Here is a 27,375-nt window from a genome sequence, read left to right as displayed (position 1 = left end):
TACCAATTTTTTTTAAACTTATTTTGCCCTGAAAGTATTTTTTTTTTAAGTATGTTTGTCTGTCATAATCTTCACAATATAAAAATTTGCTTTTAATTTTTTAAGAAATAGATGGGCCTCATTTAAATCTTTCATAATGCAATGCATATATACCACTATGTGCTTTCCAGTGGGAGTGCTATATTGAACTTTCAGACTATTTGAAATCACACAGTGCTTTTCATATGTAAGAAACCATTTCACAGTCCCTTAGTAGAGAAAATACGCTCTCTGTCACTCCCTAAAATTTAGGTTACATATTTATATATAGAATAGATATGTATATGTTTTAGAGTATTACATTCCTTTGTAATGCTAATAATTTGCAAATTTATACTGCTCACGGAGTTTACATCAGCTTCCAGCTCTTTTCATAACACTTTCCTGTACCATGGTTGTGATGGCTTTCATGCTCACTGTGAGCTAGGTCCTGGATGGGTGAGTCACGAGCATTCATCCAGCGTGCAAACTATCAATAAAAATTCATCAGTTTCATTTTGAGAATATCCTCAGATCCTGTATTCCTACTTAATGTTATCGGCTTCCCTAGCGGCTCAGATGGTAAAGAATCCACCTGCATTGCGGGAGACCTGGGCTTGATCCTTGGATTGGGAAGATCCCCTGGAGGAGGGCTTGGCAACCCACTCCAGTATTCTTGCCAGGAGAATTCCCTTGGACAGAGGAGCCTAATGGGCTACAGTCCTGGGGTCATAAAGAGTCGGACATGACTGAGCGACTAAGCACAAAACGTTATCATTGTAATTTTCATCAGCAACCTCAGTATCCGATCAGATCAGTCGCACAGTCATGTCTGACTCTTTGCGACCCCATGAATCGCAGCACACCAGGCCTCCCTGTCCATCACCAACTCCCGGAGTTCACCCAGACTCACGTCCATCGAGTCAGTGATGCCATCCAGCCATCTCATCCTCTTTATATTTTATTTGAAAATGCCTATTTTTGCTTTTAAATTTTAATATGCAAGTTACTACAGTGATCACTATCCCTTTTTGACAGTTGAGTTCAATGTTATGTTTCATATTTGTATTTATCTTTGAATCATTTCATCATATGTATAAAAGGTATGTATTTTTTGCTTTAATATCCCCTATGTGTTTTTAAACTTTTCCCCTGTGTTATTGTACAGTTTCAGTTGCTTACTGTTTTCCCTGCCACCGAAGTCAGGTTATTCCAGACTGTTTCTTCTTTTTATTTTATTTATCATAATTGTAGTAGAAGAACACATGGAGACTTAACAGTGCATCTAATTTTAAGAAATAGAATTATTCATTCAAGTTTCTTCTGACCACTAATGGTATTGTATCTTTTATGTTAACTGTGAAACATTCTTTTCTTAATATATTGAGTAAATTGCCTCTGAGGAATCCATTTTATACTTTTTCCATAGAGTAAATCTAAGAAGTTAAAAATTTTAACTACTTGACGACCTGGAGAAATCTTCTGAATTTAGAAGAAAACTTTTATTTGTTCATCAGACATGATTAGCTGAACTCATCTTTTTTTTCTGGGGATAATATGCTATTCATTACTTTATAATTTTGTTTTGTTTTGTTTTCTTGTTGTTGGGATTCAATAGAGCATATGTACAAATATTATATCAAAATCCTTAGTATCATTTTAGTGTCATATATTCAGTGTCATCCAGTTCATATTTCCAGTTCAGTTCTATTCATTTACTCAGTGCATCTTTGACTCATAGCGTCCTCAAGGAGAAAAACAGCAGCTTAAACCAATTAACTCAGGAGACTGGATGGTGTTCATATTGCATCATAACTGAATTCATTGTTTACAGTTCAGCGTGACCTAACACCCTGACCAGAAAAATTATAACTGGCTGAAGGCTCAGCATCTTTTTCTCTCTATTCATTATTCATTAACTGGGCATGGGCAGCTGCAGCTGCCCTGATGAATCCCCACTGCTTATTGATGCAAGTGATTTACTGAAAGGGAGGCTTTCCTGTATATCAGTCAGAACTGGTAACCAGCCTTAATGCTTAGATTCCAGTGGTGAATAGTGGTTACAGAGCCAGTCTTATCTTTAATCCATAGAGCTGATAACAACATGTCAGCATAGAGCAGCCTTTTAGTCTTGGTCTCTCTATGAAAGTCTACTGTAAATATCATACATCTATGATTATTATTTTCATTAGGTGATAATATGCCTAGAGGCACATTATGTATCCAAAATTTTATTTGATAACAGTGACAAAAAATTTCAAGAATCAAAAATATCTATATTGATAAAGTGGCAAGGCCCTATTGTAAATAATATCTACTAAGTAGTTGTAAAAAAGAAAAGGATGTATTTGGAGGTGGAAGTTTTAAAATATACACATATAGACATTGTAGAATTTTATATAAGTCTATAGTCTTTGGTTTTTGAAAAACTTGTTTTGGTACACAAGAACCCATTCATTTAACCCTTTCGCTGCTGCTGCTGCTGCTAAGTCGCTTCCGTCATGTCTGACTCTGTGCGACCCCATAGACAGCAGCTCACCAGGCTCCCCCGTCCCTGGGATTCTCCAGGCAAGAACACTGGAGTGGGTTGCCATTTCCTTCTCCAATGCGTGAAAGTGAAAAGTGAAAGTGAAGTCGCTCAGTCGTGTCCCACTCTTCGCAACCCCATGGACTGCAGCCTACCAGGCCCCTCCGTCCATGGGATTTTCCAGGCAAGAGTACCAAGCCTTTTCATGGTTTTCTATAAGTATGTGGTTTGTAATAGGTTTTATATGAAAAAAACAAACAATCAGCATCACATGAGCTTGAGAACACTGAGGGTAAATATTATTTTCTTTAGTGGAGCTTATCTCAGAGTTTTGATGTGCCAGTGTGCTTTGTTATTTCCTTAATGGAAGAGCAGAAGAGTATTACTACCTCAACTTATTTTAAGTTGCAGCCAACCCTGATAGAATCTGCAGGGACTGTTTTCTTTTCAAATATCCTTTGACAAATATTACTGGCCATATTGCTATATGCATGCATCTGTTATTCAGTAATAATAAAACAGTGTTTCTGCCCTGTGGAGGGTAGAAAAATTGAGACATCCATTAATATGCTTATTACTAGTCAATTCTAATTTTTTAATGAAAAAAATTGTGTGTCTAATTTAAACTATTGATATTTTAAAGGAGTGAACTTGCAGTTTTAATGTGTATCACGATCACCTGGAGGGTTTGTTGGATTACTGAATTGCTGGTCCCCTTCCTGACATTGGGGCTTCCCTTGTAGCTCAGTCAGTAAGGAATCTGCCTGCAATGCAGGAGACCTGGGCTCGATCCCTGGGTTGGGAAGATCCCCTGGAGAAGGAAATGGCAACCCACTCCAGTATCTTTGCCTGGAAAATCTCATGGACAGAGGAGCCTTGTGGGCTGCAGTCCATGGGGTCGCAAAGAGTCAGGCACGATTGAGCGACTGACATTTTCCTGACATTTCTGATTGACTGGGCCTAGGGTGGAACCTCTGACTTGCATTCTAAAATGCTTCAGTGGTTGGTGATACTGCTTCTTCAAGGACTAAACTGTTAGAAGCCTCCGCTTTAAAATAAATATTGAGGCTTTTTACTAATTTAGAATGTTTGCAGTGGAGAAGCATAATGACATCATTTATTTGGTGAGACCTGCTTTACATTCATATTATTAATGGAAGTAGTTTATTTTAATTTTCCCTCCTCTTATTCAAGTCAATTGTGCCCATAGATAATCATAGAATAGAGGATGAATTTTAAATTATAAGAAAATTCATGACTGAATCCAGGACCAAGTCCCAGTTATTATTTTTATTCTTTCCTTTATTAACAGTTGGAATCATGGTAGATGTGTTAGGTTAAGTGTTTTGTTCTGTGGTGCTTCTTTGCCTTATCATTCTTTCTTTTTCTTATCCTTAACACTGCACACACCTAACCTTTGCTTTAGAAAATAATATGAGTTAGTAATTTCTGCATGTAGGCTTTTTGTCAAATTTTAGACTTTCAGCACTGCTGTTTCATTATTTTGTATATTCAGTTTGTTACTAGAGGGGCAATTATATCTTTGTTGCTTTCACATGGATTAAAGATAATGATCCGTCTTTAACTCCGCTTATCGATGACAAATTTTACAGTCCGAATGACATATACCCAGATGTGCACACATACACAGAGAGTCATATCTAACTAAACCACAGTTGCCAAATATAGTCCTTCTCCTTATTATAGAGAGTATATTTTCATGTCTTCTTCAACATTGTTTCATTTGAAAAATAATTTGGTCATGACCTGTTAAATTGATTTCATTACATAATAATGAGTTGGACTTGCAGCTTTAGAAATCATTGATTTTTTTAAAGCCCTTTTGCTAATATTTGTGTCTAAATAATCTTTCCCATGTTGCAACTTCCCTAGGGAAACAAGGAAGTGTGTATATGTGTGTGTGTGTGTTCTTGGGATACTAATGGGTTATCTGGTTGTCCAAATTCTCAGAGCCATCTAGAAAGCTGGACACTATCGCTTCTTTGTAAAGTTTGTTTTTGCCACATCCTGCCACCCTTATGAGACTGTCCACTTAAGTTCTTTCTCTTGTTTATCAGTTGTATTACTGCAGTGTGCTGTAAAATAGTCAAATGTTGTGGTCCTTTTTTCAGTTTTGTTTTGTGGAAATTTCCTTAGGAAAGTGGAATACATTTACAGATACGCATTTTGGATAAATGAGTGAGATTGTTAGTTACTTGCCAGAGGAGAAACTGAATTACCTTGCCAGGGTAATTTAATAATCAGAAACATAGTTCAAATAGGCAGAAAATTAATCTTCAACCTTAAACTCTGTGGGATTTTCTTGAATCAATATTGATTGAATCTTTGCTCCTACCTCAGGAGACAACTTGGTTGAAGTTAGGATTCAATTGTACTTAGAGTTACAATAGATCTCTTCTTTCTGAGCATTTGTACTTTCCTTTTTTAAAGCAAAAATTGATACACATGGAAAACATGCAAAAATCAAGGGAATATGACAAAATAATCCTTCATTGCTATTATTTTTTGTGTTCATGTGTAAGATTAGTTGTCAAACCAAGAAATTATATAAAGTTGTAGCATAAGTGGTGAATTTATTTCAAGGGGAAACTTTTAATTTGGTTGTATTCTATTCTTTAAGTGTACATTTTAATAAGTGCTGTGCATGGGAAAGCTCTGGTCCTCTCAGGATGTTCCTGGGTGACTCCAATGTTGAGGAAATTAGGAGAGAAGTTAGGTTATAATGTGAATCCTATCATGAAGATACAATGTGAATGTTAGTGGCTGAATGGAAATTTGTGGTGTCTGATATTACGTGGGAATATTTTAAAATATTCTTACAAGAATATGCATTTGGCAAATGAAGAAGTGAATGTGAAACTATCTGTGTTAGGATACATTGTAATATTCTCTTTATTGTCTGTCTTTTCTTTATAGCCAGAAAAGAATGATAGTGAACCAGGCAGCCAGAGGATAAAACCTGTTTTTATCGATGATGCTAATTTTGGGCGACAAATATCCTATCAGCACGCAGCCGTTCATATTCCCACTGACATCTATGAGGGCTGTAAGTAAAAGGATGTGAACAACTCTTGGAATACCATGTTTTTAATCTAGCTTATGTATCTTATTTTTGGAAAAAAAAAGGGAGCAAACTTGATGCTCTCATTTATATGTTATTTAAGAGTCTATGGTAAACTCTGATTTATGCAAAAGAAGAAACCTAATTTCCATGAGCAGTATATTGTCATCGGGCCTCACTATGTGAATAATTGCAGGAGAGCCTGTAGCCACGGAGGTGTCTTCCTCTTTTAACAAATAATTCTGCCTTTCCAGTTGGTATCAATAACTTCCAAGTAATACATGCATTTATAAAAAATTAAAACTATGTAGTATTAGTGCACACAAATATTTTTACAAGGACACCAAACTGGTAAAGAAAGAGCAATGTGCATTGTAGACCCTCCAGTTCTTAGCACAACTTACTGTGTTTTACCTGTCTCTCGCTCTCTGATCTGCCTTACCCTATGATGTAAAGATACCGCCCTCCTAGTTTACTGTGAACTCAAGGTAGAAAAGGGTTGGGTAAAGGAATAAATGATACCCTAAAGAAAAAGAAAAACTTCAAATTGAGTGAGAAGGCTTCACTGCAAGGAAGGGAGGGGAGTACGTTTTTAGGAAGATACAGGGAGGAATCTTATGGCAGTGATATTCCTTGGACAGCCTATGTGCTAATAAGGGCAGAGCCTGACAGTTCTAACTAGGAATTCTCCTAAGGGCAACATAATCGTATAGGAAGATGAGCTGTGACCCAGAAAGCAGAGTCTTTGCCCAATCACAACTCTGGTTTTACATGTTATCCTTTTCTAACCGGTTCCTACCCTTCCTGCTTGTACCCTGCCTTTCACATAAGTAAATGGTAAGGAGAAAGAACCACTTGAGATTTTTAAAAGTGTGTTTCTAATAGGCCCCTTAATTAAAGACACTGTAAAATGTATTGAGTGTCCAGAGTGTATACATAATTGCCTGGATTCTGGATGCAGACAGCCTAGGTTAAGTTAAATTTCAAACCTAAATTTTAACAGTATTTCATTGGGCAAATTTATTAACTTTCTGGGCAAGCATTTTTTGCACCTGTAAAGTGGGGATAAAATTACTAGCCCAAAAGTTCATTTGAGAATAAAGTAAGTTAATATACTTGAGTTTCCACAATAGTGCCAAACTCAAAGTAAACATTATATAAATGTTTGCTGTTATGACTAATTACAAATGAAGTTTATTTAGTAGTAGTGTTAGTCAATCAGTTGTGTCCAACTCTTTGCGATCCCACAGACTGTAACCCACCAGGCTCCTCTGTCCTTGGGATTCTCCAGGCAAGAATAATGGAGCGCATTGCCATTCTCGTCTCCAGAGGATTTTCCTGAACTGGGGATCAAACCCGGGTCTCCTGCATTGCAGGCAGATTCTTTCCTGTTGGAGCTACAGGGAAGACTAAAGTTTGTTTAGACGAAAGAATTAAGTACAGGACGAATACAAGAAATTAGCTTTTGTTTTTTGGATTCACTCTGAGATTGTTGCTTAAAAGGGAATTTTTAAGTGCATGCCTGACTAATCTCATAATATAAATCTCATCTTCTGTTTTATTTTATTCATTTGTTTTGTTTCACCTTTTTAATATTTTAAAAAGTACATGTTTTCATCATGTCATTTCTTTAAAAATATTAAACATATGATTTTGCTGTATGATAGGAACAATATGGTATATGTAAGTAGTTACATAATTTCATTTCTTTACAACTTAGCCATATTGATTCTAAGTCCTTTTAGAAATTACTAGGATCCAGGTTTGATTTTTATATTTTTTTGTTTTTACTTTGCTGCATTCTTTTTTTGAGAATATTTTTGATGTTTGCAATTAAATTTTATAACTTATGACAACAATTATCAGATAATACTGAGCTGTATGGTTGTGTTTCTCATTTTTTAAAAAATCATGTTTCATCCACTTTATTTCTATTAGAAATTGTTATCACCTGTTGATTTTTGGGTATGTCAGCAAGAAAAATATAATTTTAGAGTAATTATCTTATTACTCTAAAATTATATTTTTCTTTCGAATTCACTTTAGAAGAACAAACTGGTTGGATATAAAATTTCTGAGTCAAAGCATTTTTATGTTGACACTCTGTGGTCATCATGTCACTGTTGTCTGGTCTATATTAATATGTTGAACAAACATGAGGCCAGCTTGAGTGTTTTTAATTTGTTAGCAGACTTTCATGATCATGTTTCTGTTTTGTTGCCAATAGTGATTATCCAGATATTCTCAAACTTTCCATTAAATTCTCGAGGAAGGGTAACAGAACTTTGTCCAGGGAGAGAGAGATCCCCCTCTTCCCCAGTTCTTCTTGAGTTTTTTTTGGCTGGTCTAAAATTGACAGAAGACAGATTAATAGATTAATTTAAAATCAGTTTGCACGTATGAGTGGTGCTAGTGGTAAAGAATCTGCCTGCCAATGCAGGAGACACAGGGACACGAGTTTGATGCCTGAGTTGGGGAGATCACCTGGAGTGGGAAATGGGAAGCTGCTCCAGTATTCTTGCTGGAGAATCCCAGGCGCAGAGGAGCCTGGCAGGATATAGTCCATGGGGCTGCAGAGTCAGACACGACAGATCAGAGCAGACCAAATCATAAAAATGGTACCCTCACAGTGTCCAAAGCAGGCCAATTACATATCATTTTTAGACAAACAAACAAACAGTATGTGAAGAGATAAGACAAGGCAGCTTGTGCTTGGGGTAGCTGACTAACGAAGTAACAACATATGTTTGTACAGCTCGCTAAGCTTTGAATTCCTTACCTCTGCTGATAGGAGTGCATACCTTCATGTGGAAGATGTATTTCCTACTTTTAGAGGGTAAGAGAGAAATGGTTGTATTTTTTTATACTTTATTTTCCATTGGCTGTTTCTCACATAACTCTTAATTCAGAATAATCAATATGCTACTGAGGTATATTTTGGAGCAGCCTACTCTGGGCTACAGCAACCTCACACATTTTTAAAAAAAAATTTCTTTTTCTAAAAGCTGTGTTACCACAGTAGAAGAAATTTTAATATTGCATGCATGTTTAAAATAGAAAATAAAGGTCTCAAACAATAACAACTCCCGAAGCTAATCATGACTAAGTTTGGGGCATAGTCTTATAAAATATGTATTTAAATGCAAACACAAACTAATGAAATAATCCAAATGGAATTTTTCATATTGCTTTTCAACTTGCTTCCCCACCAACCTGTTCTGCTTGCCTTGCTTATAGTAGAGAGATTTGTTGTTGTTAAACTATTAAAAGGCTGAAAATAGAGAGGAGAAAGGTATCTCTTTAGGAGTAGGTTATCCAGGGAATAGAAAAGCAAAATAACTTTGATTAACTTTTCAATGAAGTGATATTGAATAAATAAGTGAAAAATGCATTTTTCGCTAGGTAATTAGAACCTAAAATCATTAGAACCTAATTTACCAGTCTAGTAAATTATACACCAGTAAATTATAGTGTCTCATTTTATTACTGCAACTTTGTTAAAAATTTTTGAAGAGGAAACTCAAGCTGAGTTTTTAATGAAAGTCCACATCACTGGTAAAAAATGGAGTCAAGTTTCATATAAATTCTAATTCTAAACTTTATACTTTACAGTACAGTAATAGATAAAATTTCTAATGTTTTCATTTGACTTAATTTTGACTCATATTACTTGTGAGCCAAGATCTAACTCCACAGGAGTTAGTAACATACTGATTTTGCATGAGAATCTTCATTTTCTTATTTCTTTTGCTCTTTTGTTTTTCATGAAGTCACATTCATTAATGTCTTCATCTATTTTATGCTGGAACAAACATAAAATTGACACATAAAGTAAATCCAAGTATCCTTTCTTCATATTGATGTCACATAATATACATATCTTCTTTTAAAATCCTATAGAAGAGTTTTGACTTTTTGTAAATGTTTCTCTTTCTAATTTAGAATAAACTGTTGGTGGATATTTACAAAGGATGATTTTAATAGTCTCAGAGGCTAAAAAGTATTACTTTGATTACTTTGAAAATCAGGAAGATAGAATATTGAAATAGATGTTTTCAGAAATTGTAAGAAATTTTGGTATATGAAATAATTTAAAAAAAGAAAATGAAGCTATGTCTTTGGATTGTGTATTTAGTCCTATTTATCTTGAAGAAATATTGGCTTCTCCTTTTTTGATGAAATCGCATCAGTAAGACTGACCTTGCCTGGCCTGCACTGCTTTAAAATTCATATCCGGTGTTATGAGCTATGTGAGTAAATGACATAGGAGTAAAATCAGAAATGTCAATAAGATCTTGAAAATTTAATAATTACTGGCATTTTTCATGCAGTTCATCAAAACATATCAGATGCACAGAATCATTCTAGATTCTGAATTTAATAAATGGAAAAGCATACTTTAATTGAAGGCTTAACTGAAGGGAATAGCCTCTTCTTTCATTCAAAGACAGTTTGTGTCTCTGAATTCTCATAAGATATCTTGTGTTCTAATTTTCCAAAGGTGATTACTTTTGAAATTCCCTTGAATTCAATATGATTGCTTTTGCTCCATGATATATTTGAAGTTTTCAAACAGTGTATTTAATTAAAATATTGTCTGAAATCTTTTAGTTTTGAGGATTTTACTGGTTAATACTTTAATTTTAGAGGGCACCCAAACTACACTTAATTTTTTAATCATTTGTCTGTTTCAGTATAAAAATAGTAAACTCGCTTATGGACTCTGTGGGAGAGGGTTAGGGTGGGAAGATTTGGGAGAATGAAATTGAAACATGTAAAATATCATGTAAGAAACGAGTTGCCAGTCCAGGTTCGATGCACGATACTGGATGCTTGGGGCTAGTGCACTGGGACGACCCAGAGGGATGGTATGGGGAGGGAGGAGGGAGGAGGGTTCAGGATGGGGAACACATGTATACCTGTGGCGGATTCATTTTGATATTTGGCAAAACTAATACAATTATGTAAAGTTTAAAAATAAAATTAGAAAAAAAAAGTAGTAAACTCGATAGAAAGGGCTAAATATTCTGACAATTTGTTTTAATCACAGAGCTTTATTAATGTGTTAATTATTTTTGATTCAAATATAAGGAATGCTTTATAGAATATTTTGGTCATTTGTCATTAGAAATTTATGTTAATATTTATTTGCAGAATTATTATAGTTGTAAAAATTATACATTACTAAGAGAAATCAGTAGGGAACTCCAACTTATGTAACTTTCAGGTACTAGATACTTTTGTCCTTATACTACCTTTTGAGGTAAACTAGAAGGCAATGGCACCCCACTCCAGTACTCCTGCCTGGAAGATCCCATGGAGGAGCCTGGTAGGCTGCAGTCCATGGAGTTGCTGAGGGTCAGACACAACTGAGCGACTTCACTTTCACTTTTCACTTTCCTGCATTGGAGAAGGAAATGGCAACCCACTCCACTGTTCTTGCCTGGAGAATCCCAGGGACGGGGAAGCCTGGTGGGCTGCCGTCTATGGGGTCGCACAGAGTCGGACACGACTGAAGCGACTTAGCAGCAGCAGGCGATTTATAATTTCTATTTTAGAAATTTAAAAATGAACATACTTCTTTCACAGAGATACAATGATTTTGATCGAGGAAGACAGAATTTTCTGGAGTTATATTAATATCCTTGGAGGTCTCATATACTTTAACAAATATACTCTTTATAAATTAAATTATCTATAATCACTAATACTGGGTTCTCATTTATCTTTTCTTACATTGAGGTATAGTCTGTGTACAGTATTATATAAATTTCACATGTACACCATAGTGGTTCACAATTTTTTAAAGGTTATACTCCATTTATTGTTATAATAAAATATTGCCTATATTCCCTATGCTGTGCAATATATCCTGTAGCTTATTTATTTTATAAATATTAGTTTGTATCTCTTAACCCCCTACTCCTATCTTGCCTCTCTTAATGTTCATTTGTTTTGTCATAGAAAATATAACTACTGTATGTAAAATGATGTTAGTGTAAAAATTACAGAGGAGAAAGCTGCTAGGCTTTTGCTGATTGTGATAGTCTTTCATAAGCAACTAATCTATTTCAGGATATGTGCACTATTTAATTAGAGAATGCTTATAGTTTACTTTTGCTGTTTTAAAAATCTGTTTATAATGGAAATATAGCACTGAACAAACAGATTTTAAAAATCCTGTACTCAGGGAGTTTACATTGTGATGGAGATAGGGCATAAAATAAACAAACAGTTAAATAATGAAATATATTGTAACATAATAAAAGCTTGAGATAAAAATAAAATAAGGGAGGGTTATATGCAGTTCCTGGGCTTCCCTATTCCCTGGTAGGCCAACTGATTAAGAATCCGCCTGTAATATAGGAGACCCCGTTTTGATTCCTGAGTCAGAAAGTTCTCCCAGAGAAGGGATAGGCTACCCACTCCAGTATTCTTGGGCTTCCCTGGTGACCCAGACAGTTAAGAATCTGCCTGCAATGTGAGAGACCTGGATTTGATCCCTGGGTTGGGGAGATCCCCTGGAGGAGGGCATGGCAACCCACTCCAGTATTCTTGCCTAGAGAATCCCCATGGACAGAGAAGCCTGGTGGGCTACAGTCCGTGGTGGTGAGAAGACCTGGACATGACTGAGCAACTAAGCACAGCATAGCATAGGCAGTTCCTGGGTTAGGAGTTGGGGAGTTGATATTTAAAACATGGAGATAGGGAAGGCTTTGTGGATAAGATAACATAGCCTGTAGTTGGTGAGCATGAGAGTTGAAGTTCTCTAGATGTTGTTGCAGGCAGAGGGAAGAGAAAGCACCAAGATCTTGAGCCTGCTAGGTTCATAAAGAGCCTAAAGACCAGGGTGGGCATAGCTGAGGTAGCAGGTGGGAAGGAGCAGGTGTAGCAGCAGAGGCCTCATTGTATACAGCCTTGTGGATAATTGCAAAATACTTTGATTTTCATTTTGAGATTATTTTAGTCTGTTTGGACTGCTCTAACAAAATGCTGTAGACAGAGTGGCTTATATAATAGATATTTATTTTTATAGTTTTGGGCACTGGAAGTCCAAGATTAAGTTGCTGACAGGTTTGATTTCTGATGAGGTACAGAGAGCTTCCTGTTTTGTAGATGGCCCCCATCTTGCCGTGTGCTCACATGACTACTTCTTTGTGCACATGCAGAGTGAGTGAGATCTGATATTTTTTCCTCTTTTTATATGACAGCAATCTGATTATGAAGGTGAGACACTAATTCCACTACAAATGCTCTACCCTCATAACCTCATCTATGCCTAATTACCTCCCAGAGGCCCCACTTACTAATACTGTTGCATTGCATATTGGGTGTTCAACATACAGGTTTTGAAAAAACAGAGATTAAGTCCATAACAGAGAGGGAACTCTGAGGTGTTTTTTGGATGAGGAATTACACTTTCATAAAAAGGTAGATGCTGAATACTTGATTGAGAACAGACATAAAAGGCAAGAATTGAGGAGGAATGATGGGACCTTGGACCAAGGTTGCAGCTCAAAAAAGTATACCTATTAAAATATGTGGATTTTTATTTACAGGGCAGCAAAGGAGAAACGGACGTAAAGAATAGACTTACAGACTTGGGGAGAGGGGAAGAGAGGATGAGATGTATGGAAAGAGTAATATGGACATTTACACTGCCATATGTAAAGTAGATAGCCAGCAGGAATTTGCTGTAAGGCTCAGGAAACTCAAACAGGGGTTGTGTATCAACCTAGAGGGGTGGGATTGGGAGGGAGGTTCAAAAGGGAGGGGATATATGTATACCTATGGCTGATTCATGTTGAGGTTTGACAGAAAAGAACAAAATTCTGTAAAGCAATTATCCTTCAATTAAAAAATAAATTAATTTTAAAAAATTGTGTAAATCTAATATACTTTTGAGATATACATTTTTCCTTCTTATTTTATGTGATGGAGACATTCTATTCAATTAACTTAATTATCTCAAAATAGTGTGGCAAACAAATTTTATCCTCATAAATAAACATTATAAAAGCACTTTTAGTTGAGAACTAGTAAACTAAGATAAATTTCTTGAGATCTTTAAAGAGTAGTGAATTAATTCAAGTTCAGTAGAACATCAAAAGACCTTTTTTCTGTGTCTTTCTTCACAACTTTTACATTTTCTTTTTGAGATAAATAAATTCCATGCAAGTTAGTTTCCTCTTCATCATTCAGTGTTATAAGTTAGAAACAGGATAGTAATCCTACAGGAAAACAGAGGGAAAATATATAGACATATTTCATTTTACCTGTTTACATAAATCCTTACATATCCTTTCATTGGTGCAAACTGCTGAGCTTTGTTCAGGCTTGCCTGGTGTATTTCCTGTGATAGGCTTCTGGTTTGGGATTCACATCTCAGTACCGGCAAGTTTTGAACTTCGTAACTGTTGATGTATAGGTATGTGCATGGTAGTGTTTTAGCTGCTGTTTCTGTAAAAACAAATAATCTTGAATTAATGCATAATCTATTTCTTTGAAGTAAAATGTTAATAGGGTTGTTCCACTTCCAGAATCTTGATTGGAATAACATATGTGTTCCTGTTAAACATCTTATGACTTTTACAATTGCTTTTGAGGCAAATATAACATTAAAATGCTTATTTTTCTTACTAAAATAAGTATATGATGATTTTATGAAATACAAACTAGTGTAAAGGAAAATATGTAAAATTACACTGATACAGATACTGTATGTCTCTGTATATGTTCATTAAATATACTAGTAGCAAATATATAATTACTAAGCAAATATACTGAAACACTACAAAATTTATACCTGACCTATTGCCTACTAAGCAAATATACTGAAACCCTACAAAGTTTAAACCTGACCTTTTACCTTATCAGAAAGTATTTTTATATATTTAATAATTTTTATCATGAGATATAGATAAATCTCTGTATTTCTCATTATCACCTTAAGATAAAACAAGAACTTATATTAAAAGGACAAAACTATTGATAAATTTTCTTGATATTACAGGTTAGTACCAAATTAGATTATACCTTCAATGAATTAGTTCCTTTCTAATTCCAATTTGTCAATGACACTATTATCTTTTAATTAATGTTTTAGAGATTATGTAGAATATTGATAGTATATTGGAATAGTTTACTGCCTTTTTTTTTCAGCATTGTCATATGTTTGTTCTTCAACACTAGGTTCCATTGCTATGTAAAATAAAATGCTAGGGCACTATGAAGTGTAGCAGCAGTTTGTCTGAGGGATGGTAACAAACATGTTTAGAAATTACCCTGATTTTCCCACATGCTAGATCTTTCACAACATATATTGTAAAGTTTTCACTTTTACCTGATTAGCCTGAATTTAGTGACTGTGCTTAATTGAACTTTGTTTGATAAGTATATACATTTAAAATTTCAAGTAGCAAAATGTGTTTAAGTGTACTTTAGCAATAAAATCACAAGCTTTAAAAAAAGATTGTCAAGGCTGTTGGAAAATGAGAGAAAATATGAAAAGTAAGAAGTATAACTCCAGAAAGTGGAGATTAAAACCATGAAAGGGCATTAGGGGCAACTTTACAGTAAAGTGCTATAATCTGTAAGAAGAGTGGATGATTTATTATAAAATAAAGTTAGATCAACTCAATAATATGTCAGTAATCATAAAATAAATTGGAAACATTCAAGTTTATGGCCAAAGAAAGTACTTCCTGTTGAGTCATTTCTATAAAATTTTCAAATAAATACTTTCAAGTTTTGAATGTTTTTCTAGAAATGTGAAAAGTTAATTAACTCATTGCTTCATTATAAAAAAAAGATGTAGCAGAAAAAAATAAAAAATTGTAAGCCAGTTTTACTTTATGAATAATAATGAAAAATTCAATGAAAAGATTTCCAAGCAAAGTAGCAATGAAAGAATAATGCCTGGAAACAAAACAACTGACTCGATAATTGAGTATTTTAGATGTCTAATAATGCTTTTATATTCTGTATCAATTGATGCAAATTAAGCATTTACCTTTTTTTTTCAGTTTGAAATAGAATTGGCATATAGAACTATATAATTTTAAGGTATAAAATATAATTTGACTTACATATATCATGAAATGGTTGGCACAGTAGATTTAGTGAACATCTCATATAATTTAGTATTCAAGAAATGGAAAAAATTTACATTCATTTTTAACTGAAGTCATTTTAATTAACATCTTATCAAAATACTCCTACCAATGATAAAAACTGCTCTGATGATTAAGGAGAGCTGAGAAATTCCCACTACTTCTATACAGGTTTGTTTTTAGAGTATTTGTTGTCCTTGTTTTTATTTATTACAAATATGATTTTGGTTTAATATACAATTATATGAATTGTTTTGTGCTAATTTTTTTCAGCAGATAATTACCAAAAACAAAGTTTTTGAAATTCTGGGGGATACATCATTCCATGCTATAGAGTTGTGTGTTTAAAGACTAAAAAATACCAATACAATATTGTAAAGTAATTAGCCTCTAATTAAAATAAATAAATTTAAATAAAATAAAGACTAAAAAAGTGAATGACTTTAACATATTATCATGGTTATCATATTAACAAAGTAGCTTTTCTTTTTTCTTTAAAAATGCTATTTAAATCATAAAGCCATGATCCTAAGCCATGAAAGCAGAAATCTGGTAAAGGCTAAAAAAAGGACACTTTTAAGAAGTACCATTTATTCTCTAACAAAATATCATCTTGTGTGTGTGTGTGTCTGTGTGTGTGTGTTTAAGGTTTAGCTTAATTAACTAGCATCACTCCTCATTAAGAGCATAGCAATGAAATAATAGAAACGTGAGAAGACATGAGGTACTAATACAATTTTAGGATAGGATAATTTGATCATGCCTAAAAGTATGAGACAAAGAGAGGAAATTCCACTTCTAAGGGAAAGTTTGCACTTCATTTCATTGTTTTTCTCTAATGATGTTTCTATAATACATTCATCTTATAAATGCAATATAGTATTCATTTTCTGATAAGAAAATGTTGACCAAAAGTAAACCCAAATGCCAAAGAATATATAATCTTCTGATCTTACAAGATAGATACTAGCCCTTTAATTCATTCAGACTTATAGAATAACAGACCAATTAGCAATAACAGTTTCATGGATCTTGTAAATTGCTATGGACTGAATTGTGTCCCACATGGATTCACATGTTGGAGTCCTAACCCTCAGAGGTGACTGACTATATTTGGATAGGGTCTTTAGGGGGCAGTCAAGGATAAACGAGGTCATTAGGATGGGGCCCTAATCTGGTAGGATTGGTGGTTTTATAAGAAGAGGCATTCCTGCACAGGAAGGGCCATGTGAGGAGACAGCCGGAAAGGCAGCAGTCTGCAGGCCTGAAAGAGAGTTCTCACCAGGAACCAAATTGGCACTCACCCTGATCTTGGACTCGTCAGCCTCTAGAACTCAGAGAAAATACCTAGTCTGTGTTATTTTATTATGGCAACCCAAGCTGGCTAAGACACAGTTTTGTTTCCAGGGAAAAATTGAAATAGGCTTAAACTCGTTTATATATATATATATATATATATATATATATATATATATATATTATATAAAAATAACAGTATTGGAGAAGTCTCTTGAGAGTCCCTTGGACTGCAAGGAGATCCAGCCAGTCAATCCTAAAGGAAATCAGTCCTGAATATTCATTGCAAGGACTGATGCTGAAGCTGAAACTCCAATACTTTGGCCAACTGATATGAAGAACCAACTCATTGGAAAAGACCCTGATGCTGGGAAAGATTGAAGGCAGGAGAAGAAGAGGATGACAGAGGATGAGATGGTTGGATGGCATCACCGATGTGATGGACATGAGTTTGAGTAAGCTCTGGGAGCTGGTGATGGACAGGGAAGCCTGGCATGCTGCAGTCCATGGGGTCGCAAAGTGTTAGACACGACTGAGTGACTAAACTGAACTGATATATAATGAGCTGAAAATTTAAGTTGGTTATGTCATACTTCTAAACATACATCAGAGTGTAAAGTATTTGCCTGTTTAAATTTGAATTTGCAAAACTATTTTTGGCATTTTAATTTGGAATCTTATTTTCTGTACTTCCCCTTTGAAGTAGTTGTGCTGTGGAAATCAGTTTATGCTTGCCAACTCAGTAGATGAATAGACTTACCTATTTATTGGAGAGACAGTTAATTTGTAATTCTAGGTATATATAGCAGTAATAATTAGATTGTTTTCTTGGAACATTCCCTAAGTTATAATTCCCTAAATTTATAGATCCATAGGCTGTGCAGATATAGAGCCTAAAATTTATAGTTACTGAAGTGTGGTTTTGTTTTGTTATTTTTTAAGAGAGGGCAAAAGAATATTGTAACAACTTGACTGACTGTCCATTCATTTGATCATGTATCCTGTGTCCAAAATGGTGCCAGAGTCACTCTGACAAGTTTTTTCTTGTCTGTGCAGTAAACATTCTCCTGTGTACATTACAAGGTGATTATAATACTCTCCCCTGGTTGAATCTGTGAAGCATTCTAGTCTCTTATTTGAAATTTGAAGGATATTTTAAACCACAATTATATTTAAGATCTATTAAAAAAACCTAGATCTTATTGAAAATAAAGTGGTACATTAGTTAGCCCTTGTGATAGCTTCTACTGCAAGATCGACTCAGTTCTTGTATATAAACATCTATCATGGTGATTGTATCCATCCTCTGTATCATGTATTGACACTGTTCATTCAACCATGCCATGTTTTCTCAATTCTGTTATAGGTAATGAAATTATAACAGGATTCTTGATTGGGGTAATGATTTGCTGGCCAAACAAATTTGGGAAATGTTATATAGCTTCCTCTTTGGAGATTCCTAGTACTTATTAACCTTTAAAAGTGCAGAGAAATTATGCTAGAAATAAATAAAATTTGTCATTTTACTGATAATTTTTCATATTTCTATTACTGTGTAACATTAACATACTATAAGCTAGAAATAAAATTTAATTCATTTTACTGATAATTTGTCATAATAATATTTCTATTATTTCAAGATAATATTTCTATCGCTGTGTAACAGTAACATACTATAAGCATATATTTCATTTAATTCAAATAAAAACACTACCCAAAAATTTTTATATTATTGGCAAGTGCCACAATACTTTTGATAAAATTTACAACTCATTTTGTTTTCTCCTTGAGTCACCTTGTCCAACTGTGCCAGGCAGTTTCTTGTAAAGATTTAACTTTATTTTGTTAGACTCAAACTTTTTCAGTAAATGACTAGATAAAGATGACTTTCCTGGTAACAGATAATAAGATGGTCTCAGTTACTTTTAGATATAAATACAGTATATAAAAAGCAAAAACACAACCTTAGTTCCAAATTTGATTTATTATTAACCCCTACTGCTCTAGCACCCTGCACCGTAGGTTAGGGCTAATGGAAGCCGACAGTGGAAAAGAGGCGGAAGGGATGGGGTACTTCCTAGCTGAATGTATTTTGCCTCCACCAGGTGGAAGTGCTAAGGTGAAGGGAGGGCAGAGAATGGTTGGTATCTGGCTGGCTGACTTTGGCAAGGCTAGGTAGATGTAGTTATGTGGTAAATAATTTAAACTAACTTTTTCTCTTAGGGAGAGATTGTATGGGTTATTTAGAAATTTCTTATGTGGGCATCCTCTCCGTAGTTCCTTTGAACCAGCAGACACATATCTCTATATCATGTGAAGATGTTCTGCTACTGTTTTCTGTGGCTTTGGGTGTCATTTTGGATTTGTCTCCTCAGTACTATAAGATAATAGTGCATTCTTCATGCTGCAAGGCAGCCTTAGCAGATGTTACCCAATCAGCCAAAATTTGGACCTAAAATGTTGCATCATTCTTAATGTTTTACAGTATGTTTTTTACTATTTTTCTTTGCAAAATTTCTCCTATATTGTTGCATATTTGGATAAATATTTAAGGAAGGGCCACTGGAAAGTCTTTTATTCCTAGGAACCTCATGAAGATTGTTTGGTGAGTCCAGAAAAGTTTTTCAAGAATCTCTGTCAACAACGAAGTTACTCTTGGTATTGCATCAGTGTTTTTTATCTAATAATATTAATGTACATGTGTAAGTCACTTAGGTACCAGCCTTCCGTAACTCACTAAAGAAAAATCGCAGATCTTTCTGTAACTTCTTGGAACTGAAATATATTTCTCAGTGTTGTTGCTAAGGAAGGGGGCCTTCAGATATTGTATAATATGATTATTAAACTTCCTTAATTTCTATTCATTTTTCATATTTTATCAGAAGTTGTGAAAATTTTTTTCTGTTAATTTTTTAAAATCTGTTATTGAACATGGATATTCAGGGATTTGTTAAAGGTCAAATTATTGCTGTTTTTTAAAAAGTTTAGAGGAGAATACAAATAAAAATCCATTGTCTCATTGTTTATAAAAAGATATTAAAAAGGGAACATGGAAGACATCAAAAAGGACATGTGCACAATTCAGAATCTCTATAAATTGATAGCTGGAGATGAGACGTGTACTTGGCTAGCTTTTTATGATGGCTATAACAAGTGACAGGCCATTCAAAGGCTGAAGAAGAAAGATAATGAAATATTAAATTAGAACAGCTTCCAAAACAGACTGACAGTACTGTTCGCAGCAAATTAAAAAGGGATTGACAACTGAAGAGAAAATAGAGGTCTGGAATTTGAGATGAGAATTTTTTAATCATCTGGCATTTTGCTTCATGGATAAGATCTTACTCAGATTTCTCCCTAGAGATAAAGAGGCATTTAAAAGATATTTCTAAAATCCAATTATTCAAAGAGAAAGATTCTAAATGGGTTTAAAGATTTCAAAGCTATTTTGTCACAAGATACAAGATCAGGTTTTTAAAGTATGGAGCTATGAGTTATGCTTGCATTGAGATGGAATTTAGTCAGTATTTTTGTAATTAGAGCAAATCAAGTCATATACAATTTTACCCTAATGAATAATACATGACAAAAAATACTGCAGTCCTTTCTGGTTATTTCAGTCTTACATAAAAATCGTTTTGTTTTTAATTGTTTCTTGCAAATCATAGCAACTAGAAGCTGTGAGGCAGTTCATGGTGGGGCCTTTTTTTATCTTACATTCATCCAGACTAGAACATGACTGAGGAAATGGCTCATTACTATCCTGCCAGGTCTGTGAAGACCAGTTGTGGTTTCTGTACTTTCTGTACTTTGTTATATGATTGTTGGTAGTCACTACCCAGTATATAAAAAATACATCAACGTTATTATTAGGTGCAGAGTATAAGTCCCCAGGAGAATTGGCAAAAGACTTTATTTTTGAAAGAAATGAATGTATAAGGATGGTCTCTTTCAAACTGAAAATGACTTCTCTATTTGTTCTTCATCTGTTTTAAGCCGCAGAGTTTCTTTGACTCAGAAAAACATACTTATTTCAGAATAATGTAATTCTTTTATCCTCTTCAGCTATCAGTGTTGATATTTCAGTGAATATTTAGATAAACAGCTTTTTAGCAGTACATGACAAAGTTGCTGTTTGTCAAACTAATCTAATATATATCTTACTTACCTCAAAGGACTGTTACGAAAATTTTAAAAACGTGTAAAATGACTAGAACACTCCTTGATGAATCTTAAACTAAAATCTATCTCATATATCAGCAGGTTTTATTTTCCTGAGAAACTGTATTCAGTCCAGTTCAGTTGCTCAGTTGTGTCCGACTCATTGCTAACTTCAGCATCAGTCCTTCCAATGACTATTCAGAACTAAATTCCTTTAGGATTGACTGGTTTGATCTCCTTGCAGTCTTTTAAAATAAATCACTTTTATCTAAGTCTAAAGAGAATATTGTCATCTACTAGAAGTTCTTAATATAGAACTGAAAACATGTACACATTTTTTCATTAATTGAGTTAAGCAAGATGAATGTTTTAATAAATATTGATAAATTATGGAATTTTTAAAATGCATTTTAAGTAATTCAGAAATATTTGATAATGATTAGTTTCTTTCATAGTTCTTTGTTCAGATATGGTTCTATGTTCTTTGTATGGTTCTATGATCTTTGTTCCCTACTTTCTTCAATTTAAGTCTAAATTTGGCAATAAGGAGTTCATGATCTGAGCCACAGTCAGCTCCTGGTCTTGTTTTTGCTGACTGTATAGAGCTTCTCCATCTTTGGGTGCAAAGAATATAATCAGTATGATTTCAGTGTTGACCATCTGGTGATGTCCACGTGTAGAGTCTTCTCTTGTGTTGTTGGAAGAGGGTGTTTGCTATCACCAGTGTGTTCTCTTGGCAAAACTCTATTAGTCTTTGCCCTGCTTCATTCCGTATTCCAAGGCCAAATTTGCCTGTTACTCCAGGTGTTTCTTGACTTCCTACTTTTGCATTCCAGCCCACTATAATGAAAAGGACATCTTTTTTGGGTGTTAGTTCTAAAAGGTCTTGTAGGTCTTCATAGAACCGTTCAACTTCAGCTTCTTCAGCATTATTGGTTGAGGCATAGGCTTGGATTACCATGATATTGAATGGTTTGCCTTTGAAACGAACAGAGATTAGTCTGTCGTTTTTGAGATTGCATCCAAGTACTGCATTTTGGACTCTTTTGTTGACCATGATGGCTATTCCATTTCTTCTGAGGGATTCCTGCCCACAGTAGTAGATATAATGGTCATCTGAGTTAAATTCACCCATTCCAGTCCATTTTAGTTCGCTGATTGCTAGAATGTCGACGTTCACTCTTGCCATCTCCTGTTTGATCACTTCCAATTTGCCTTGATTCATGGACCTAACATTCCAGGTTCCTATGCAATATTGCTCTTTGCAGCATCGGACCTTGCTTCTATCACCAGTCACATCCACAACTGGGTATTGTTTTTGCTTTGGCTCCATCCCTTCATTCTTTCTAGAGTTATTTCTCCACTGATCTCCAGTAGCATATTGGGCCCCTACTGACCTGGGGAGTTCCTCTTTCAGTATCCTATCATTTTGCCTTTTCATACTGTTCATGGGGTTCTCAAGGCAAGAATACTGAAGTGGTTTGCCATTCCCTTCTCCAGTGGACCACATTCTGTAAGACCTCTCACCATGACTCGCCACCTATCTTGGGTGGCCCCACAGGGCATGGCTTAGTTTCATTGGGTTAGACAAGGCTGTGGTCCTAGTGTGATTAGATTGACTAGTTATCTGTGATTATGGTTTCAGTGTGTCTGCCCTCTGATGCCCTCTCACAACACCTACTGTCTTACTTGGGTTTCTCTTACTTTGGATGTGGGGTATCTCTTCACGCCTGCTCCAGCAAAGTGCAGCTGCTGCTCCTTACCTTGGACAAGGGGTATGTCCACAGGGCCTTCCCTCCTGACCTTGAATGTGGAGTAGCTCCTCTTGGCCCTCCTGCGCCCTCACAGCTGCAGCTCCTTGGACATGGGGTAGCTTGTCTCGGCCGCCGCCCCTGACTTCAGATGTGGGGGTAGCTTGTCTTGGCCGCCGCCCCTGACCTCGGACATGGGGTAGCTCCTCTCTTAAATTGAAGAAAGTAGGGAAAACCACTAGACCATTCAGGTATGACCTAAATCAAATCCTTATGATCATACAGTGGAAGTGAGAAATAGATTTAAGGGACTATATCTGATAGACAGAGTGCCTGATGAACTATGGACGGAGATTCGTGACATTGTACAGGAGACAGGGATCCAGACCATCCCCATGGAAAAGAAATGCAAAAAAGCAAAATGGCTGTCTGGGAAGGCCTTACAAATAGCTGTGAAAAGAAAAGAAGCGAAAAGCAAAGGAGAAAAGGAAAGATATAAGCATCTGAATGCAGAGTTCCAAAGAATAGCAAGAAGAGATAAGAAAGCCTTCTTCAGTGATCAGTGCAAAGAAATAAGGAAAATAACAGAATGGGAAAGACTAGAGATCTCTTCAAGAAAATCAGAGATACCAAGGGAACATTTCATGCAAAGATGGGCTCGATAAAGGACAGAAATGGAATGGACCTAACAGAAGCAGAAGATCTTAAGAACAGGTGGCAGGAATACACAGAAGAATTGTACAAAAAAGATCTTCATGACCCAGATAATCATGATGGTGTGATCACTGACCTAGAGCCAGACATCCTGGAATGTGAAGTCAAGTGGGCCTTAGAAAGCATCACTACGAACAAAGCTAGTGGAGTTGATGGCATTCCAGTGGAGCTGTTCCAAATCCTGAAAGATGATGCTGTGAAAGTGCTGCACTCAATATGCCAGCAAATTTGGAAAACTCAGCAGTGACCACAGGACTGGAAAAGGTCAGTTTTCTTTCCAATCCCAAAGAAAAGCAATGCCAAAGAATGCTCACACCACTGCACAATTGCACTCATCTCACACGCTAGTAAAGTAATGCTCAAAATTATCCAAGCCAGGCTTCAGCAATACGTGAACCGTGAACTTCCAGATGTTCAAGCTGGTTTTAGAAAAGGCAGAGGAACCAGAGATCAGATTGCCAATATCCGCTGGATCATCGAAAAAGCAAGAGAGTTCCAGAAAAACATCTACTTCTGCTTTATTGACTATGCCAAAGCCTTTGACTGTGTGGATCGCAATAAACTGGAAAATTCTGAAAGAGATGAGAATACCAGACCACCTGATCTGCCTCTTGAGAAATTTGTATGCAGGTCAGGAAGCAACAGTTAGAACTGGACATGGAACAACAGACTGGTTCCAAATAGGAAAAGGAGTACGTCAAGGCTGTATATTGTCACCCTGCTTATTTAACTTCTATGCAGAGTACATCATGAGAAATGCTGGGCTGGAAGAAGCACAAGCTGGAATCAAGATTTCCAGGAGAAATATCAATAAGCTCAGATATGCAGATGACACCACCCTTAAGGCAGAAAGTGAAGAAGAACTAAATAGCCTCTTGATGAAGGAGAAAGAGAGTGAAATAGTTGGCCTAAAGCTCAACATTCAGAAAACTAAGATCATGGCATCTGGTCCCATCACTTCATGGCAAAGAGATGGCGAAACAGTGGAAACAGTGTCAGACTTTATTTTGGGGGGCTCCAAAATCACTGCAGACGGTGATTGCAGCCATGAAATAAAAAGATGCTTGCTCCTTGGAAAGAAAGTTATGACCCGCCTAGCCAGCATATTAAAAAGCAGAGACATTACTTTGCCAACATAGGTCACCTAGTCAAGGCTATGGTTTTTCCCATAGTCATGTGTGGATGTGAGAGTTGGACTGTGGAGAAAGCTGAGCACCGAAGAATTGATGCTTTTGAACTGTGGTGTTGGAGAAGACTCTTGAGAGTCCCTTGGACTGCAAGGAGATCTAACCAGTCCATTCTAAAGCAGATCAGTCTTGGGTGTTCATTGGAGGGACTGATGCTAAAGCTGAAACTCCAGTACTTTGGCAACCTCAAGTGAAGAGTTGACTCATTGAAAAAGACCCTGATGCTGGGAGGGATTCGGGCAGGAGAAGGGGACGACTGAGGATGAGATGGCTGGATGGCATCACTGACTCTATGGACATGAGTTAAGTAAAGTCCGGAAGTTGGTGATGGACAGGGAGGCCTGGCGTGCTGTGATTGATGAGGTCGCAAAGAATCCGACAGGGCTGAGTGACTGAACTGAACTGAACTGACATTCTTTGTTCAGATATAGTTCTATATTCAGTTTTTTGTTATGGTATCATAATAAGTAGCTTGTGAATGAGGTTTTTTTGATAATTTTGAGATGTGTTTTAATATTTTAATGAATAAATTTTGAATCTGAATATTTGTATATGAAAGCATGTTTACTTTGAGGATCATTAAGTTACTAATTTATAGTCTCCTTTTTTTGTAATCAGGTAATATATTTTAGAGTTGTTAAGGTTTCAATTTTAAATTTGCTGCTCATACAGTAATAAAACAAAATATTCTTTTGTTTCCATAAAGCCAGTTATTATGAATGAATAGAATTAGCTATACATAAAGTAAGGCTGCTGGATGATTGAAGCTCATGGGTATTTTAGTGTATTATAATATCATACTAGACTATATATAGTATAAGTTATATATAGTAAACATTAAGAATTAGGTACGAAGAGTAGTTATTAGGGCTTTATGTCACCTAGTAGCATAATCATAATATTCATTTTACCTTTCAAGAATTTCATTAAGTGGCTGACCTATTCCCAGTGCATGGTCAAAACCAGTCTTTTATTAGGTTGCTCCTCTTGTGTTCTTCTACATTAAAGTCATTATTAAGTGAAAAGCCATTATAGTCTAGTTTATAGGTTTTTTTAATGAAATTAAAAATCATCATTCAACCAGGACACCTTCCTCAGTGTGATGTGCTATATGACAAGGCCTAGTATCGATGGCATCGCTTCACTGCGTCTGAATCTCTCTTTTGGACATGTAGGAGAGTTACACCTCTTCCCACCTGCACCAGGGTGGCAGTACATGGCTAGTGCTAGCCAGTGGATTATGATGGAAGTGATATCTGTGCCTTTCAAGTTGGTGAATTTAAAATTGCCAGAAGTAGACTCTCGAACTCTCTTCTTGCCCCAGGATCAGACGGTAGAACCATGTGGAAGGAACTTCTGTCAGTCTACATCCCTAGGGTGAATGAGCACATACTAGAGACTACCCCCTCTTCCATACCTGGATTCCACCAGCAGTAAGCTCTGGGTTTGTAGGATGAGACAAATGAAACAAGATAGACAAATGATAGATAGAGAAAAGATAGACAAATGAAACAAAAGACAGACAAATGAACTACTTGGATATTTAATCCACTGAAATTATATGCATTTAAATATACACATACATGCTCATGTAGCAAATAATTTTCTAATCATTTTATCTAATGAATTTTCCTAAAATATCATTCTTCATCTAATTATCCTTACATCATCATTCTTTTTACAAAATGACTAATTTCACTTTCTCAGTTTCTCAGGATTTTTTCTCCAAATGTTTAAAAACTGAAAATTTCAATCTAAAACTTTGTCTCCAAAATAAATATTAAGAGTTACTATTTGCTAAGTGTTAAAGCTCTCATCAAACAGATTTATATTGAGGTACGAAATAAATGTCAGTTCCATTCTCTTATTCTTAATTTTTCATTTTTTTTCCTTCTGATTCAGATTTTAAAACTATGACAGCTTAGGGAAAACAAAAACTCACTGTTTATTCTCTTATGAGGTTGGATGATAGACTCATTTCAGACTCTGACAATTTAAAATCTATATTTGTGCTTATTTCCAAGTTAGCAAACTAGTACAAAAATACATAAATTGTACATGTTGAAAAAATGCCATCTCCAAACTTATTAGTTTATTTTATAAAACTCAACAGTAAACTATTATCCACAATATGTGATGTTAACTGCCTTCCCACTGAATTATACTGCTTATAATATATGAGAAAATAAAATTGACTTAACATGTACTCTGTAATCACTAGCCTATAGTACATATTCAAATGAAGAGACTTGAATTTAACCTGGGTTAGTAGCTATAAAGTATATCCATAAATATGTTTGCTGTATATATAAAAACATGTATGTATAAAATACATACATAAATAATATGTAAATGATATATAGACATAAATATATAATGTACAATTGTACAAATGTATAAATTAAAAAACATAATATTTTTGCATTACAGTTGTCCATATATTAAAATACCATTACTATAAGTATGACATTGCTATACTCACCTTAGTTTAAATATTTTCCATTAATTCTTATGAAGCATAAAATTT

At 35.2% G+C, this 27,375-nt stretch overlaps 1 protein-coding gene across 16 annotated transcripts in view; it reads left to right on the top strand.

The window, feature by feature from the left end:
* CACNA2D1 (calcium voltage-gated channel auxiliary subunit alpha2delta 1) overlaps positions 1–27,375 on the top strand; it is a 527,964-nt gene that overhangs the window by 335,201 nt on the left and 165,388 nt on the right. For all 16 annotated transcript variants that reach the window (XM_086397179.1, XM_086397175.1, XM_086397178.1 and 13 more), the window contains exon 6: positions 5,483–5,612. In XM_086397179.1, the coding sequence (XP_086253305.1) occupies positions 5,483–5,612 (130 nt within the window). The remainder of the gene's footprint in view (positions 1–5,482; positions 5,613–27,375) is intronic.

This window comes from Bos grunniens, chromosome 4 (genome assembly GCF_055505025.1).
Source record: "Bos grunniens cultivar Pamir isolate PY7600 chromosome 4, Bosgru_T2T1.0, whole genome shotgun sequence".
Taxonomy (NCBI): domain Eukaryota; kingdom Metazoa; phylum Chordata; class Mammalia; order Artiodactyla; family Bovidae; genus Bos; species Bos grunniens.
The sequence above is the reverse complement of the archived record's forward strand: the minus strand, read 5'-3'. Positions and strand labels throughout refer to the sequence as shown.